The following is a 19,238-nucleotide window of genomic DNA, read 5'->3' on the forward strand; positions in this document are numbered from 1 at the left end:
TAAAAACATCTGCCCCTGGCCGTTTTCAACCTCTCCTATCGTTCTCGCGTTTTACCGAACGTGATAATCTTCGTATTATCAGTTTCTTGGAGCACTATTTGCGTCATACAAAAGAACTTCGTTCTAAGGATTGCGATAACCTTTTCATCTCCTTCAAGAGACTGTATAAAGCCATTAGTGTTCAAACTATAAGTAGGATTCGCGAAACTCTGATTGACTGCGGAGTAAACAGCGTTTTTGCTGCTCACAGCACTCGCCATGCGTCCACATCTTTTGCGGCTAAAAGACATTTCTGTAGATTAAATTAAGAGAGCGGGCTGGACCACCGATTCTCAAATTTTTGTGAAGATTCATAATCGCCCTATTGTTATTTTGACGCGTTTGCGAATACTATATTATCTAATTAATTTTTTCTTGTTTCTATTTTATGTTTTTATAATAAATATTTTCCTTTACTCTTCATATTTTAATAACTTTTTTCTTTTTGCCTCCTTTTTTTTTATTAATATCATAATACCAGCTTTTTCAGATTCTTTCGCGGGTTAAAGATCGGCAAAACGTTCTCTAAACATCTACACTGTGATTTATTCGGACGAGATCCTTGGCATAATTTAATGATTAAACGCATTTAAACCAAGTGAAGTTCGAATCATAATTATGGGATCTCGTCCGGATAAAGTTCCCCCCACTCTTTAGATTACCCTCTCTTTGATGTTTTTTCCTTGCGATTTGCCTCCTGTTTTTGAACAATAAAACAACATAGTAACGGGACCCGCGCCTCCTATGATGGAAATCTTATATTTTATAATCTGAAATTTGTTGCAAAAACGTGCAAAAAGGTACGAATACACTGTGATTCATCCGGACGAGACCTCCAGCATTATTATGATAGAACTTCACTTGGTAAGTTCGTTTAATCATTAAATCAGGTCTGTGGTAAAAATCACATTCTTTTATTGCTAATTAATTAGATAAATGTACGTTTTGATCTTTTGATTTAGCTCTGTCTTCGCGCCCCTTATATATTAAGATTTTAGTTTTTTTTTCACTAATCTTTATATATATAATTTCTTCTGTCAAGAGGACCTCCGTTCTCATTTCATTCAATGTCACTTCTAATACCATTATATTGTCCGTGAATCTAAATACATCAATCGTTTGCTCCTGTATGTTAATTCCGAAGTGTGCTCTATGTTTAATATTACTAATCAACTTCTCAATAAACAAGTTGAAATTAAAGAAGATAATGTGCATTTCTGTCTCACTCATTTCTTCTTAAAATTTACTTTTCTTTGTTCTTGCTCAATTTCTAATCACCGTTTAATCCTTCTCTAAAAAAGGCATGTTATTGATTCTTGAATATCTCAAAAGTCTCGAAATGTATTGTTGTCTTTTCCACGATGCCGATTGGTTTTGTCGTTGCGTTTACTTCGTGAGCGGCTGTCATTGTATATTTTGACAGTTTTATATATATTGAGGGGTAAGTATATTGAAAGTTATGTATTTAAAGTTATGTTATTATAGTTTATTAGCTAACAAGTGCGGGGGATCGTAAATCGGCCGAGAGTGCGAAAGTTTGGCGCACAAGGCGAAGCCGAGTGCGATAATCCGCACGATCGGCCGATTTATGACCCGCACATGTTGGCTACGATATTTTGTGTGACCGGTGCATGGAAAGGGAGCCCTTTCTAAAATCCCATCATGTGCCTAAAGGGCGACTTTCCGCGCGCCGGTTGCACAAAATAATTTTGTATATATATAATTGTTAAAATCTGATAAATGTTTATTAATTTTGCTATTGAGTGGTTTCGAATACAGTTTCTCAGTTAGAAAGGAAAATAGAAATTAGATGAATTAAAATTATGTACATAATAGAAATTCGGTTAATTCAAATTATGTTTTTAATAGAAATTCAGCAAATTAAAATTATGTATTGTACATGATAGAAATTGACGAATTAAAATTATGAACATAATAGAAATTCAAGAATAAAAATTATGAACATAATAGAAATTTTAATTCGCCGAATTTATATTATGTATATACATAATTTTAATTTTTTATTTGCATTATGTACATAATTTTAATTCGCTGAATTTCCATTATGTACATAATTTTAATTCGCTGAATTTCCATTATGTACATAATTTTAATTCGCTGAATTTCCATTATGTACATAATTTTAATTTGCCGAATTTCCATTATATATGTATATAATTTTAATTTTAAATTTTATTCCTGGTGTCATTCTAAGTCAAAAAGTTTTAATACACATATGTCCTAAAATCGATTGTTTTAAAGTTATGGCGAAAAAAATGCAAAAATAATTATTTACATACTTATTTATTTATAATTTTTAAATATTATTTACAATTGATTTATTATTTTTTTTTATTTTGACAATGCAGGTCATTATTTTTTATAATGTTAATCACGAAAGTTCGATTTTCGATTGCTGTTTAGCGTGCGGAAAGCGGTTTATTTCTCAACGATTTAATGTATGACTTACTTTCCCGCACAAGTGCGAAAAAAGTACCTTTATGACACTTTACCGCACAGTTGATAAAGTAGTTAATTATTATTTAATATTATCGTTTAATAAATAATCTTATTATCTTCAAAAAATAATACTTATCTTATTTTATGCAATTTTGTTTTTTTACTGTAACTTTTAAAAAATTGATTTAAGGGCATATATGTATTAAAACTTTTTGACTTAGAATGACACCAAGAATACATAATTTCAATGTGGACATCACGTTGCGAGACACTCTGTATAATTTTAATATAATTAATACAATTTTAATATAATTAATATAATTAATATAATTTTATTTATATATTAATATAATTTTAATTTTCTGAATTTCTATTATGTATATCATTTTTATTCTCCTAATTAAAATTATGTACACTCGTAGACTGAAAAGTTGTCCGTTGAAATATGAATTTCAGCAATAAAAAAAATATCAATTGTGCGCGCGAAGCGCTTGTAATGTGATTATATAAAAAGTAATTCTTCACGAAATTTTTCATATCAGTACACAACACAACGCGCGTTTTGCGCGCGCTATTGGTATTCTTTTTTATTTTATAAAATTTCCTTTTTAATTTATAATTGTCAAATTGTTAATCTTCGCGATGACAGTTGCTTGATACTTTCAGTTTAACAACAAAGTAACTCGACATAAACAATCAGCACCGCAGAAAAGCGGCAACAATACTTGCAAGAATACTCTTTTTAAAAAGGGACATAATTTTAATTCCCGAATTTCTATTATGTATTACATAATTTTACTTCATCGAATATTTATTATGCACATAATTTCAATTTGCCGAATTAATATTAAAAACATAATTTTAATTCGCCAAATTTCTATTATGTATTATACATAAATTTAATTCGGTGAATTTATATTATGTATATAATAGAAATTCGGTAAATTTATATTATGTATATAATAGAAATTCGGCGAATTAAATTTATGTACATAATAGAAATTTGACGAATTAAAATTATGTTTTTAATATTAATTTCTATTATATACATAATATTAATTCGCCAAATTTCAATTATGTACATAATTTTAATTCCCGAATTTCTATTATGTATCTAATTTTAAATACCAAATTTCTATTATATGTATGTAATAATTTTTCTATTATCTACATAATTTTAAATCATCGAATTTCTATCATGTTCATGATTTTCATTCATCGAATTTCTATTATATGTATATATAATTTTAATTTTCGAATTTCTATTATGTACATCATTTAAATTCGCCGAATTCCTATGATATTATGAACATTATTTTAGTTCGTCGGATTTCTATCACGTACATAAATTTAATATACCAAATTTATATTACGAACAGAATAAAAATTTATCGAATTTCCATTACGTATATAATATGAATTTATCGAGTTTCTATTATGTATATAATGTTAATTCACCAAATTTCTATTATGTATATAATAAAAATACAAGCAAATTATAATTATGTATACGTAATAGAAATTTGGTAAATTAAAATTATGTATAACTTAAATAATAAAAATTCGAAAATTAATATTATGTACATAGAAATTCGATAAATCATGTACATACTAGAAATTCGGGAATTAGTATTATGTACGTAATAAAAATTCGGCGAATTAAAATTATGTATATAATGGAAATTCGCTTATCTACATTCTGCTTTGCTATCCTCTTGGCAATAGCATTAGGTTGAATAACAGCATATGCATTCTATATGAAATTAAATATGATCTTCCGAATGTATACGAATACGCGCGCGAATGCAGAACGAAAAATAATTAATATCTTAACATATTTATATAAAATTTGTATATACTAGACTTACTACTAGACAATACAAGAGCGCGCTTCGCGCGCGCCATTATTCATATTTATGTAATATATGTGTGTGTGTGTGTGTGTGTGTGTGTGCGTGTGCGTGTGCGCGCGCGCGTGTGTGTGTGAAGGGGGATACGAAATTTAATTTTATAATAATCCTAATTTTATTTAGACGACCGTCAAACTATTAACTCTCTCTATAACTGCTCGATGTTATAAATTTAACGAATTTAACGCGAATCGAGACAGCCAATCAATATCGCGGAAAAGCGACAACAATGTCAATAACATGTCTTTTTTAGAAAAGGGAATTTTTATTGTGACAACTGTCAAACTCACGCACTTACTCGCGCGCGAAAGGAATAAATCGTGTTTATATATAAAGCAAATTTAATAAGACAACGAGATATAAGATATGAAAGCCTGGAATACAAAAATATCGATAGCCGTCGAAGAAATGCGTCCTCGCGACGCGACAACTCGATCGAAACCCAATGTAACACTGAAAGAAAGATTAGTACACGAATAAAGTAACCCCAACGGAGTGCCAAGTACTGTCATTTTAGTCAATCAACCTTGGCAGAACATTGGATGGAGACGGGACACTCGGTACAATACGATAAAGCAATCAGACTAGCCTCCTCGCAAAGCTATTTCGCCAGAAAACATCGTGAAACTCTAGAAATTCTGAAGCATCCCAACAACCTCAACCGCGATAAAGATTATCAAACAAATAAACTCTATTTGGCACATTGCCCTTAATAATACATTCACACCACTAGGGGACGTCATAACAGAATACTTTCCTGTAGATGAAAAAACCCTCCAAAATATATATAAGAATCACAATCCAAAAAGGTTCAATAGCTCTCAACCCTGAAGATGCAAACTGCAACGTTTGCGAAACGTCGGCATTACGCTATTCAATAACGTGGCATCCATCCGGAAGCCTTTTTCATTGATGATTCCAATGGCCGCGAAAGCCTCAAAACTAGAACACATATGTGTTAAAAAATGCAGCTGTTAATTGCAAATTACATACTTTTTCTGATCTAATCTTTTTTCCGAATAAAACTTAAATAAACATGACACTATTAAAAAACACAAAATATTAAACTTTAAGGGAATGCCGGACTCCGATAGGTTAGCACTACACATTACCGTACAATGCACATATACACATATACATACATTAATGCGGACGCGCGGTCCGACGCGAAGCTGCGACGAACGAGCGTGCTCGACCTTTTTTGGGCCGCGTCTCGTGCGCCGCCTCTCAAGTTTTATTGGAAAGAAATCATAGGAATCTCATGAGAGATGTGATGGATGGACAATAGGATATAATTATTGAGTTAACTGTATCTTAATAGGATGGTCGCGCACCCATGTGTACGCTGAGACTAGTGGTTTACGCAAGAAGCCGAATTGAAAAGAAATCTTAAACTTGATTAACAATAACAGCTCACTTTATTATTTGTCACACATTTGAACGTCACCCAGACTTAACACACAAAAAAAACTCGATATGGTAATCGAAAGTGCTTGCTGTACACACAGCTAAATCTACATATAACGATTGATCACTTATCGAACGCGTAGTTGTACACCAAGCATCGTACAAGGAACAATTGCTCGCTTCGGAGCTCGCGATCACAAAAACTGTTCGTTCGATATTGGCACCAATGGCCTTGGTCGCGAAAACAATTTCTTATTTGAAAGTCACGACCGCGAAGCGTTCAACAACAAATTTGTCCTCTTGGGGACGACCGTTATAATTTACCGAGAACGCGCACATATGATTTAACGCGATTCGGTAATTATCTTGAATTATCGTGTTCACGATCACTTTTCGCGACGACAACTAATTAACGGAATTAAAGCAGAATTGCAATCACTCGGTGAGAATGATGCAAGCGATCCTGGCCGAATCGTTGAGTCGCCGGCCGATGGCACGTGCACACCGCGTGCAATATTTTGGAGATCGGAAGCACAGTGTTACGACAATTGTGAGAGAGAGAGAGAGAAAGAGAGAGAGAGAAAAAATGCACGACATGCATTCATCTGAAAGCGACTATCGCGATGAATCCTTCAGCAGGATCCGAATAATCGCAGTGTTCGATCACTTGCACGTAATGTGCACAAGATAGCGGCGAATTCGTCGCGAGAACGTGAATGTTGCGTCGCGAACGAGATCCGATGGACCGTTAATTTTCGACACTCGATATGTCGCAGAATACCGCGCGATATTTTTCTTATCTGTCGCGGTCTTATATTCGCGCACTTGTTACACTGTAACGTGAACTACTTCGCACTTCGTTTTACGAAGCCTTCGTCTGACTTGCGATCAGCTTGCCGACTCTCTCTCCACACCTACTGTCTCCGACGGACTGCTAACGACCCTTTTCGATCACGCTATCGACCGCGTGCTCGCAACGGTTACACGCGGGACGCGCTAATTGGCCAAAATTTGCTGCCGCGGTGCCTACCGCGGCGCGTGCCGCGAGGTGCTGCCGCGTTAGGCCCATGGTTATCGCTTTTACCTAGATTTTCAATCGACACATGAATTTTCGCTCGATCGAACGAGGCGAATTCATCTCAATCCTAAACACACATGTATGCGTAAAAATTTATTAATATTTATTAATATTTAACATTTTTATTAGATTTGTAATCTCACTTCTAATTATTCATTAATATTCTTTTATGTCACTCCGATTGCGTGAGCTATATCTTATACACAGACAAATTGCAGAATTTTTTATTAAATAAGTATTGTTACAAACTGACACAAAAGAAGCCGATAACAAAACTGTAATTTTTGATTTTATATGATTTATATATGGGATTATAGCTGTGACAACCCGATTGGTCGTCACTAGGCGCCGCGCATGCACAGGGCCGACCAACCGCCCGCGCTCATACAAACGGCCCCTTTCGGGGCCACCATATAATAAACGCGATGGAAATTCGCCTTTCGCCCCACCCGACCAGCCATCCCACTCCAAGACTAGCTTGGAGGAGGTCGACTGGAGGTCGGGTATAAGAAGCGGCTCAGCCGAGGCTTCTGGTCCAGTCCCGCTCCAGTCTCTCGAGCGTTCTCAGAGATCACTCCTCGAACCCTAACCTCCTAACTGTCCCGGCCGACAAGCGTTCTCGTCGCGTAGGCCGAGTGTTCTCGGTCACCGGGTCCTGTCCGCGAATCACCTGCGCTCTATGGAGCTCGTCTTTTTTAGGGCGCCCGCGTCCGCGTCGTATATATTTCGTCCGTCGTACCTCTCCTTGTAAATTCTAGCTATAAGTCGTGCTCGCGTCCGAATAATCTGGTCGCGTTTCGTCCGTCTTAATATTCTCTGTACCTGTGGACTAAATAGCAAGTCAATCACTGAAAGGTGACTTAAATAAACTCTGTTTTTACCAGAACAACCGCGTGGTTCTTACGAATCTGAGTTTCCCCTCTTCCCAAATCCTGGCACCGACGAGCCGATCCGTGGCGTCGGGAAAGAGCGATCCGTTACATGGCGCTCGAACAGGGACTCGACTCGACCGTCTGAGACACCGGTTCGCAATCCACATGCTTGGGTGGATCTACCACCTAGACAAAGAGGAAGCCGTCCGATATCTCACCGACCGCGATCTAGACCCAGAAGGGAAGTTAGTCGACCTCCGCCGTCGCATAAGAGACCACGTGATGGTCACCCATTCGAGCATCGGAGCGTCCGAAACGCTCAACGTGCTGCCTAACCGCGAGGACCGTTACCGGAGTGCACGGGGAACCCTCGAACCACCCGAGGTCGACCCGGCTAAGGCCCTTAATCAAATACGCAAATGGGGCTTATATTTTGATGGTAAGGACCCCCTCGCGTTTCTCGAACATCTGGAGGAACTCAGTGTGGCCTATGGTCTGGAAGACCACGATCTTTTAACCGGTTTGTCCGAGCTGTTAAAAGGCGACGCCCTTCTGTGGTGGAGGAACACCAGGGACCAGCGGTCCACATGGACCGAATTTCGAAAGGATTTTCTGGCCCAATATCTGTCGTCCGGGTACCAACGACAATTACGGCGAGAAATACAAGGCCGGCGACAAAGGCCGGGGGAGGCTTTCACTCGATACGCTACCGCCGTACAGACAATGATGCGTCGGGCTGGCGGCTACACCAGCCAGGACCAGCTCGAACAATTATACGAAAACGCCGACCCCGAGCTCCAGTTATACGTTCGACTGAACGAACTGCACACCGTTTCCGAGCTGTGCAGCCGCGCCGCCGTGTGAGAAGAAATCCATCGACGCCGCCAAGAACAACGCCGCAAAGCCTCACGGCCTACCGAGGCGAATCTTGCCGCCACTACATATGACCGCTCGAGCTGCTGTTGGCGGTGCAAACAGCGAGAGCACACACGGCTCGATTGCCGCCGCCCAGCGCGGAAGTTTTGCTCGCAGTGCGGGAAGGATGGCGTTCTAACACGGGACTGCCATCCTCCGACGGGAAACGACCAGCGTGTCGGAACCAAGGCAGCCATTGCCCGACCCGCGTCCAGATAGAGTACACGCCACGGCCGCATTTACTGGTTCGGATCCGCCGGTTCACCACCTGGGCACTTCTTGATTCCGGGTCCGAAGTGTCCTTCGTAAATGCCGCCATGACCAGACGCCTAACCAAACACGGTTTTCAGATCCAGCCATCCGAAAAACCGGTCAACTTAGCCGACGGGTCCAGGGCACCCACCTCCGGTTCAGTCTGCTTCGCCTTCCGAATCGGCCCTCGCTCTGTCCGCCACCATTTTCAGGTCCTGGACAACCTCAGCAGTGAGGTACTTATCGGAGTCGATCTGTGAGCTCGTTTACGCATCACGTTGCCGCCCGCTATCCGACCGGCCGAGGGAGACGGCTCCAGTCCATTTGGCGTCTGTTCACGGCCAATTGTCTGCTGGAATCTCTCCACGCTCGCCAGAGGAGGACCAGCGTTTCCGTTTTTGGACATTGAGCTCCGATTATTTGAATCCGTGCAGGGACCCACCGATTGCACCGAACACCAGATCAGACTACGACCCGGGGCCCCGATAAAGCAACGGTACCGGCCACGTAATCCGGCCATGCAGGCCGTCATTGATAGCGAGGTTAATAAAATGCTAGAAGCCGGAGTGATCGAACCCTCCAGCAGCGCCTGGAGTTCCCCGGTAGTCCTCGTAAAAAAGAAAGATGGGGGCCACCGATTTTGTATCGATTTCCGCAAGTTGAATCAAGCCTCCGACAAGGACGCATACCCACTGCCGCACATTTTCGCTACACTCGACAAGCTCTGCGGGACCCAGTACCTTTCGACGCTGGACTTAAAGGACGGATATTGGCAGGTGCCACTAGACCCGGCCAGTCGTTCAGCCACCGCCTTTACGATTCCCGGACGAGGACTCTCAATTTAGAGTCATGCCCTTTGGGTTACATTCAGCACCGGCCACGTTCCAACGGTTGCTGGATGATGTCCTCGGCCCGGAGCACGAGCCTCATGTATCGGTCTATCTCGACGACATCATCGTAGTCAGTCCTTCTTTGGAGACCCATATGGAACACCTGGCCAAAGTCTTCAACCGGTTGCGACAAGCGTGTCTCCGCCTTAACCCACAGAAGTGCCACTTCTGTTGCAGTCGTCTTAAATACGTGGAACATATAGTTGACAAAGACGGCATTCGAACTGACCCAGACAAGGTCAGTGCTGTAGCCGCGTGGACAGCACCTATAACCGTCCGTCAAGTACGTCAATTCCTCGGAGTCGCCTCATGGTACCGCCGCTTTGTACCAGACTTCTCCGCCACCGCCGCACCGTTGACACACTTGACCCACAGAAAGGGGCACATTTTACGTGGGGACCTGAGGAGAAGAAGGCTTTTGACGAGCTGAAGCGGGCGCTCACCACCGCGCCGGTCCTTGCTTGTCCCGACTTTAGCCGACCGTTTACCCTCCAGACCGACGCCAGCGCTTGTGGACTCGGGGCTGTGCTCACACAAGAGCTGCCCGAAGGCGAACGCGTTATTGTCTACGCCAAATAGCGCAGAAAGGAACTACAGCGCTACAGAATTAGAATGCCTGGCGGTGGTTTGGGGAATTCGCCGAATGCGCGACTATCTGGAGGATTATCGCTTCACGGTTGTCACCGATCACCAGTCGCTTCGATGGTTGCAAAGACTGGAGGCCCCCACCGGTCGCCTAGGGAGATGGCTATTCGAGCTCCAGCAGTACGATTATGACATCCAGTATCGAAAAGGAAAACTGAACATCGTGGCCGACGCTCTCTCTTGTCAACCCGAGGCCTGTGTTATACAGGTTGCTCCAGATTGCCAGTGGTACCGACGCCTTTATCGCGAGGTACAACAACACCCGGCTGATCATGCGGATTACCGCATTCAGAACCGCCGGCTATACCGGCACATATTGCACGATCTCAACTTCCACGACTCACCAAGCGAGGAGCAATGGAAGCAATGCGTCCCGAGGCCCCAGCGCGCGGAAATACTGCACCGGCTGCATGACGACCCGACCGCCGGACACTTTGGCATCACGAAGACCATTGCACGGGTGGCCCGCCTATACTATTGGCCAGGGATGTTCCGCGACGTCACTCGATACGTCCGTGACTGCCGGAACTGCGCCACCTACAAGGCCGCACAAATCTTGCCAGCCGGGAAACTCCGGGCCACCAATGTCACGCATCCGTGGCAACAGGTCTCAATTGACCTGGTCGGACCCTTGCCGCGATCAACCAATGAACATACCTGGCTGCTGACCATGCAAGATCGGTTTTCCAAATGGTTAGAAATGACGCCGCTTCGCCAAGCCACCGCCGCCAGCGTCACGCGAAAGGTAGCCGGGCGCATTATATACCGTCACGGCTGCCCGGACATTATCATCTCCGATAACGACCCAGTTGCGATCACACCAGCTCGAGGGGTTGCTACGATCCTTCGGGATCAAACACCGGACCGCCCCCGCCTACGCATCACAGTGCAATCCGGTTGAGCGAGCCAACCGCACCATAAAAACCATGGTGACGCAATATGTGAGAGGCCGGCACCGACGCTGGGATGAGTACATCCCTCAGCTCCAATTCGCCTTCAATACCGCGCGACAAGAATCCACGGAATACACCCCGGCCTTTCTGATGTACGGCCGGGAGTTACAGTTGCCGCATCCTGACGACCGACGCCCTGCAACCGCCAACACCGCTCCTGAAGAAGTCCGACGTCGCCTCGAAGACGCCTATGAAATCGTCAGAATCAACCTGGCCCACGCCTTCTAACACCAGCAGCAAAACTACGACTACGCAGATGCGACTGGCGCCCAAAGGTCGGAGACCGGGTTAGGAAAAAGGAGCTATCAAATAAAGAGCGCGGCTTTAATGCCAAACTGGCGCCAAGATTTGGCGGCCCGATGACGGTCGGTCACATCATCTCCCCCGTCATCATGGACCTGAAGGACGACCGGGGTCGATGGCACCGACACATCCACGTCCGAGATTTGAAGCCAGCCTCAGAACCGCTACCTGCGGGCGAGCCACAGAAGGTAGGCTCCCGCTAATCAACACCCGGCATCGTTAATCGGGAGGCGTACCCATCTTCTTCATCTGCACCGTCCGGTATAAACCTTCTGACGACCGTGACAGGACACATACGTACCTCGCGGCACATTAGTGGCGCGCACCGATCAGCGCCGCCGATCACTTGCCAGCCATATCCGCAACGCACCAATCAGCGCTAATTATCGATGGCACCTACGGCACGCCAAGCAGGACAGCCGACCGCGCTTCGGAGGCCGACACGGTCACTCTTTATGGTCCGCGCTAGTGAATTGCTACGGTCGCTCGTCATGGTCCGCGCTAGGGCCAATTACGAGACGCCACGCACCGCTGACCTCTTACCCTTAGAGGTATAAAAGACGGACCCGCTTGGCTCCGAGTTCATCCTGTCACGATGGAAGCACCGAGCAAGAGCGAGGAAGCTAACCAGCGCCAGGATAATAATCCGTTCATTTCCGGGCAAACCAACCGGCCGGTACCACGAGTGGAGACCTAAATCCAGCGGTCTGACGCAGAGCAGCGACGCCGGAATCTTGTGTTCCTCGAGGCGCCACCGCCACTACCGAGCAGACACCGACCAGCTCCGGTGAGAATTCTACACCGACGACCACCGGTCCTCTCGGACTCTCCGGCCTCCACCGTCGCCGCCGTCACCGAACCTTCGACGACACCACCGACCGACACGCGCCAGTCAGCCCGACCACCAACGAAGCCAGCCGTCGCACGCCAATCGGCGCCACCGGACGCTGCGCGCCGATCAGCGCCTCATGCCGCTACGCGCCAACCGGCGCCATCCACTGCCGGGCCGCCAGCCACTACACGCCAATCGGTGCCTCCTGCTGCAGCGGACCAATCGGCGCTTCTCACTGCCGGGCTGCCAGCCGTGACGCCACTCCAACCGACACCGCGTCAACCGCCGACCAGCGGGGCTCCAACATCGCCAGTGACACACCAGGACCAGCCACGTCCCATACGAGTTACCCTGGGGGACAGCCAAACGGTTGACGTCCCGTACCACGCCGCCATCATCTCACGGCGATACAAGGTACGCACCCCAACTAGCCGCTGGATCATCCGGTTTAACCGGCATGGACAGCCACCGGCTACCCATCTCCCCGTGAAAAGGGTGATGTGACGACCCGATTAGTCGTCACTAGGCGCCGCGCATGCACAGGGCCGACCAACCGCCCGCGCTCATACAAACGGCCCCTTTCGGGGCAACTATATAATAAACGCGATGGAAATTCGCCTTTTCGCCCCACCCGACCAACCACCCCACTCTAAGACTAGCTTGGAGGGGGTCGACTGGCGGGTATAAGAAGTGGCTCAGCCGAGGCTTCTGGTCCAGTCCCACTCCGGTCTCTTGAGCGTTCTCAGAAATCACTCCTCGAACCCTAAGCTCCTAACTGTCCCGGCCGACGAGCGTTCTCGTCGCGTAGGCCGAGTGTTCTTGGTCACCGGGTCCTGTCCGCGAATCACCTGCGTTCTACGGAGCTCGCCCTTTTTAGGGCGCCCGTATCCGCGTCCGCGTCGTATATATTTCGTCCGTCGTACTTCTCCTTGTAAATTCTAGCTATAAGTCGTGCTCGCGTCCGAATAATCTGGTCGCGTTTCGTCCGTCTTAATATTCTCTGTATCTGTGGACTAAATAGCAAGTCAACCACTGAAAGGTGACTTGAATAAATTCTGTTTTTACCAGAACAACCGCGTAGTTCTTGCGAATCTAAGTCTCCCCTCTTCCCGAATCCTGGCACCGACGAGCCGATCCGTGGCGCCAGGAAAGGGCGATCCGTTACATAGCTAGTGTAGTCCGTTTTTATAAGTACTTTAATTGTGGAAAAGGATTTATTGATCAGTATAGTCAATAAAAAGATATTTAAAAATAACTTAATATTTGCATTCAGTTGGTAAAAACATACTTTCGATATTCCCTGAAGTCTACACTCGTTTGCATGTGTGTACTATTTTGTGGATAGGTACAGAGACCAATGCAACTAAACTGTTTCGCATAGTCAACTGTATAATGCATGAGCATTACAACGATAATCACAACGATAACGATATAGCTATTTGTAAAATTAACGGTACCATAGAATATAGTGCTGAGGTTGGCCCGGCCTGCCTACCATTTCAACATAGAGACGACACATTTGGTGGTGATATTGTAACAGCATTAGGTTAGTGCTTTTTCATTACTTTTATTATAATTTTTCATTATTATAATTTCATTATTATAATTTCATTATTAAATACATTAACATCCGCTATTAATATTATTCTAATTCTACTTAGGCTGGGGTATGACGGAATTTGGTGGCTCCAAAGCGCATACACTACAAAAAGTAAAGTTAAATGTCATAAATCCTGGAGACTGTGCCAAATATGATTCTGACGTAACTGACAAAAATATATGTACGTACACTCAAGGAAAAGACACTTGTCAGGTATAAAAACAAAAGTTTTATTATTTAATAAATAATAATTCTAAATTATTATAATATTATTCAAAAACGATAATATATAAAAAGATTTTAAAATTATATTTTTTCCTGTTTTCTTGGCCACAGATGGACAGCGGCGGACCTGATTTATGGGAAAATCCTACTACAAGTCGTCAGATAATATGTGGTATAACGTCTTCTGGTAGAGGTTGTGGTTCAAACCCTGCAATTAATACACGTGTAGGGAAATTCATTGGTTGGATAGTATCTGTGACACGTGGTAAGAATTGACAAATAAATAAATTAGAAATACGAAAATATGTTATCATTATAAAATGGTTTAATATTATGTGTTTTTTTAGATGCAAATTATTGCCAAGTAGAGTGACCTATATATATTCATAATTTTTTCATATAGCTATGGATCTTTGTCACGTAACAAGTAAATCGAGACTTCGCATTTTTTTCAAAAAAATGTGTATAAAATATATCTACTAATATTTAATATCGCTACTAATGTTTAATAACACTGTGTTTATATGTATATCAACTTTTAATTACACATTGACAATATTCAATTATATTTGCTTTCATGCAGAAAATATGACTTTTGTTTAATGATTTATCATTTATTTGTCTATTTTAGTTATTCGTCTGTTTGATACATCTTGTACTTTCAATTTATTATTTATAACTGAATTTATTTTTGTTCAGGAGAAGAAACAATAAAGAGAGCAATATAAGTATGTAATATTAAAGAAACGACTAATACTGGACTATAAATGCTTTATTCAAGTCAATGTGTCGATTATAAGCAAACACAAGATAGAGTTTAATCACGACTTTGATTGAGATAATCCAATAATTTTACATAACGAAAAACATACTAGAAAAAGAGAGTTGGCTGAAATGTTTTACATAAAAAAAGTTAATAACACGTTAAATGCTCAAAAGGATACTGAAAACCTAAATATTATTTATGATAAGGTTATTAGATTAATTTAAAATTCGTTGTATTATATGAACACGCTCTTTTACTGACGAGAAGTCACAAAGTTTAACTTTATATATATTTATTTTTGTGATATTTTACAATTTTGCGCATTGCTGTATTTATGATGTCATCTCCAAGATTATGTAAAAATTTCTTGTACTTTTTAGTTGTTTTTAATCGTATTTTATTGCAATGGTAAATAATTATATATTTTTTTACAGTTTATTTGAAAATGACCTAAACCACAGGTCGAAACGTCATGACGCATTGATTTGAATAAAGCATTTATAATCCAGTATTGGTCGTTTCTTTAATATTACATACTTATATTGTAGGTTTTAATTTTGTACTGGCGAATTGATTTTCTCACACTAAATCAATTAAGACATTTTATCTTAATTTTTTAATAAAGAGAATACTTTATAAGAACTGAAATACAACAACATACTTTAGTCACACATAGTAAAAAATTGTAGTATTCAAAAATAATAATTTGAAAAAAAAGAAATGTTTTTTACCGAAACTGAATAAGTATGACTGACATTATGTTCAACGTAAAAAAAATTTTATATTACTCTATAAAATTCTTAAGCCATAATCTTTATAAAATTATGCGTATCAGTATTTAGTGATTCAAAAAGGCAGAAAACCAACAAAATTTAAATAAAATGATAAAATGATAAAAGAACACTGAAAACGTAAAAAACTGGAATAAGCAGTTCCGAGAAAGGCGGTCAACATTGATGTGTAACAAAGACATTAAGTTTTTATATCTTATCCATGCGGTGATGGCATTTTCTTTTGTAAAATTTAAAAATTTACATTTTTTGACAAATTGACATAAAAAATGAACACTTTCACTGAAAATTCTCGCTATATTCAAATACTCTGTAATAATGCTCTCTATCTAATGATAATGATACTCTATTCATGTAAAAATTAATCCAATATTTCAAAATTTACGAAAGTTAGACCAACTACAAATATTATATATATGTATATACATTTTTCAACAAAATTTTATAAATATTTTATAAAAATGAATCTTTTCAGCGAATCATACCATTCAATGCCAAATATCTTTTAATGGTATTTTATTCACACAAAAAAATTTAGCTCGATATCACAAAATTTGTGAAAATTAGAAAATGCACATTTCTTAAAAATTTTGATATGAAAGTTTCATAAAAAATGAATCCTTTCACCAAACTCAATATCAAACATTTTTTAACGATATTTTATTCCTGTAAAAAAATTTACTTCGATATCTCAGAAATGAAAGTTAGAACAAAAGGTAGACATTTGTTAATAATAAATTATTTGATAAAAAATTAAATCTTACTAATCCTAGTCAAATTTAATATCAAAATCCTCCTTTAATAATAGTCTACTTATGTAAAACAATTTATCCTCTAATATCTTAAAATTTACGGAAGTTAAAGCCATCACAGACATTTTTTGAAAAATTAAAATTGCATTAAAATTTAAAACATACATTTTTATAAAAATGATAGTAAATATATACAAGTTATTATCCTATTTTACCAAATTGAAGTATAACTCAAACAGTTATCTTACAACGTTTAAATTGGTGGATAGACATACATATATACACATACAGCGACATTTTTGAAAAAAAAAAAAAAATAATTTTTGATGTTTTGGAGTATTCTTTGGAATACATTGGTACAAAAAATCTGATAAAAAGATTTCACAAAAACAACGCTTCCACTATAAGAAAGCAAATATAAAAAAGTAGAATTTAATAATCAGGTAGTTCCTTCATTTGTCGCTGTGCGAAGTGCGATTCGCTATCTGTCTCGTATTAAGTTTTATAGATTTAGTCAGGAGAATTATATAAAGTTGACGAAATTAGCTTTAAGACTAAATGATATATCATATTTGTTTTTATATTAGTTTAATTTTCTCGATTTCATCTCAATACAGAGAATTAAAATATTGAAGTACTGAACTGATTGCTCAGAAATTGAATAGATAAATGTCTAAAAAAGCAAAAATTTTGCCCATTGTAATACTTAAATTGTAAAGTTTAAATTCTACATAAATACTTTTCTTTAATTTTATGAAAAAAATTATTTAAATTTTTCATTATTTAATTCATTATTTAATTTTTATTATTTAAATACAATAAACTAAATGTTATATACATATAATACACATGATATACGTACACATACATATACATATATGTATATATGCATATGCACATAAGTATTCGTGATTATAAATTTTAATTAAAACATAAAAATATGTTATAAAAGTGTAATAAAAACATAAAAATATGTTATAAAAGTTAAAGTATAAATTACCTCGCAAACTATTCATTTCTTTACTATCCTTCATAATATTTTATGCTGAATATTGTGAGAAATTGATTGATATATACATAAAATAGTTGATTCTATTTTAAAAAATATCAAGATGACATTAATACTTTTATAACAATCCTTTTTCAATTTTTTATTGTATGTAATAAAATTGAAAAGATGTTAATTTTTTTGAACAATCTATTATTTCTTTCAAAATCAACATAATTTTATTTTATTGTTTTCATAGAAATTTAAATTAGGATTAAAAATACAAACTAAAGGCTAAAATATTCTGAATTTGCTTGTGTGTTCTTTTTTTAATAATATTTAGAATTTAAAAAATGCTATTATTAAAATGCTATTATTAAAACTTATGATAAAAAATGAATTATGAAGTAATTACGAAGTAATATACAAAGTAATTTTAATAAATACATATAAATATCGCATCTGTCTATCTATCTGTTTGTCTGACCGCGAACTACTCATTTGTTAATGGACTGATTTTCTCGAAATTGGTACCAAAATTTTGTAAATTTTTTAGGGATGGCGACAATGGTAAAAAAATTTTTTGTGCAACCAGCGCGCGAAAAGTCGCCCTTTACGCACATAATGAGATTTTAGAAAGGGCTCCCTTTCCATGCACCGGTCACACAAAATATCGTAGCCAACATGTGCGGGTCATAAATCGGCCGATCGTGCGGATTGTCACACTCGGCTTCGCCTCGTGCGCCTAACTTCTGCACTCTCGGCCGATTTACGATCCCCCGCACTTGTTAGCTAATATACTATTTTAATTTTGTTTTCTTATAGACAAAGCTTTGTTTTCGGAAAATAATTTTTTTAGATTTTTATGCCAATATGTTCAGAATGTCCCAAAACATGAAAAATAACATTTTTGAAAAATGTCTATGTGTGTGCGTGTATGTATGTGTTTATTTTTTTAAATTTTCCGAGTTTCCTTCTTTTTGTTTTTTGTAAAAAATTACGTAAGGTGATTAATAAAATTTTATCGACTTTTGTCGATGATCGACTAAATTTTTGTGCCTTTTACCAGTAAACCTCGGGGAACGTCAAACTCCGATTTTTTTTCAAATTTTGTACAGTTGTTTCTGATGTTAAAGTATGAAGAAATCTGTCGTTTTTAGCTCAAATTGATTTTCTCATTTATTTTAATTTTTAATTTTGCGCAAATATACGATTTTTCACGTGTTTAAACTAGTTTTTACTTTTTACAAATAAATCTATCCGATTTTGATGAAACTCGGCACACAAATAAAACATTAAATAATAGCCAAATTAGGCAAGAATTGATTGACCAACACCGGCAAAGTTAAAATTCTTTTATTAAAAAAGAAACGACGTTTCGACCATCAATTGGGTCCTCTTCAGGCTACAAAAATTACATTATACATTTCGGTAATACAATAAAAACAATAAAAATATCAGTGAATAATCGATGCAAAAAAGAACTCAAAAATATAATAGGATATACATAAATACCTGTTGAATTAAAATACATATGGAAATAACCAAATAATCAGGTAA

At 39.4% G+C, this 19,238-nt stretch overlaps 1 protein-coding gene across 1 annotated transcript in view; it reads left to right on the forward strand.

The window, feature by feature from the left end:
- LOC114934868 (venom serine protease 34-like) overlaps positions 1–14,968 on the forward strand; it is a 56,964-nt gene extending 41,996 nt beyond the window's left edge. The window contains exons 5-8 of the mRNA XM_029307580.2: positions 13,902–14,102; positions 14,218–14,369; positions 14,493–14,646; positions 14,729–14,968. Of these exons, the coding sequence (XP_029163413.2) occupies positions 13,902–14,102; positions 14,218–14,369; positions 14,493–14,646; positions 14,729–14,754 (533 nt within the window). The 3' untranslated portion in view covers positions 14,755–14,968. The remainder of the gene's footprint in view (positions 1–13,901; positions 14,103–14,217; positions 14,370–14,492; positions 14,647–14,728) is intronic.
- The last annotated feature ends 4,270 nt before the right edge of the window (positions 14,969–19,238 follow it).

Source organism: Nylanderia fulva, unplaced genomic scaffold (genome assembly GCF_048542155.1).
Source record: "Nylanderia fulva isolate GAGA-0341 unplaced genomic scaffold, ASM4854215v1 Scaffold131, whole genome shotgun sequence".
NCBI lineage: Eukaryota > Metazoa > Arthropoda > Insecta > Hymenoptera > Formicidae > Nylanderia > Nylanderia fulva.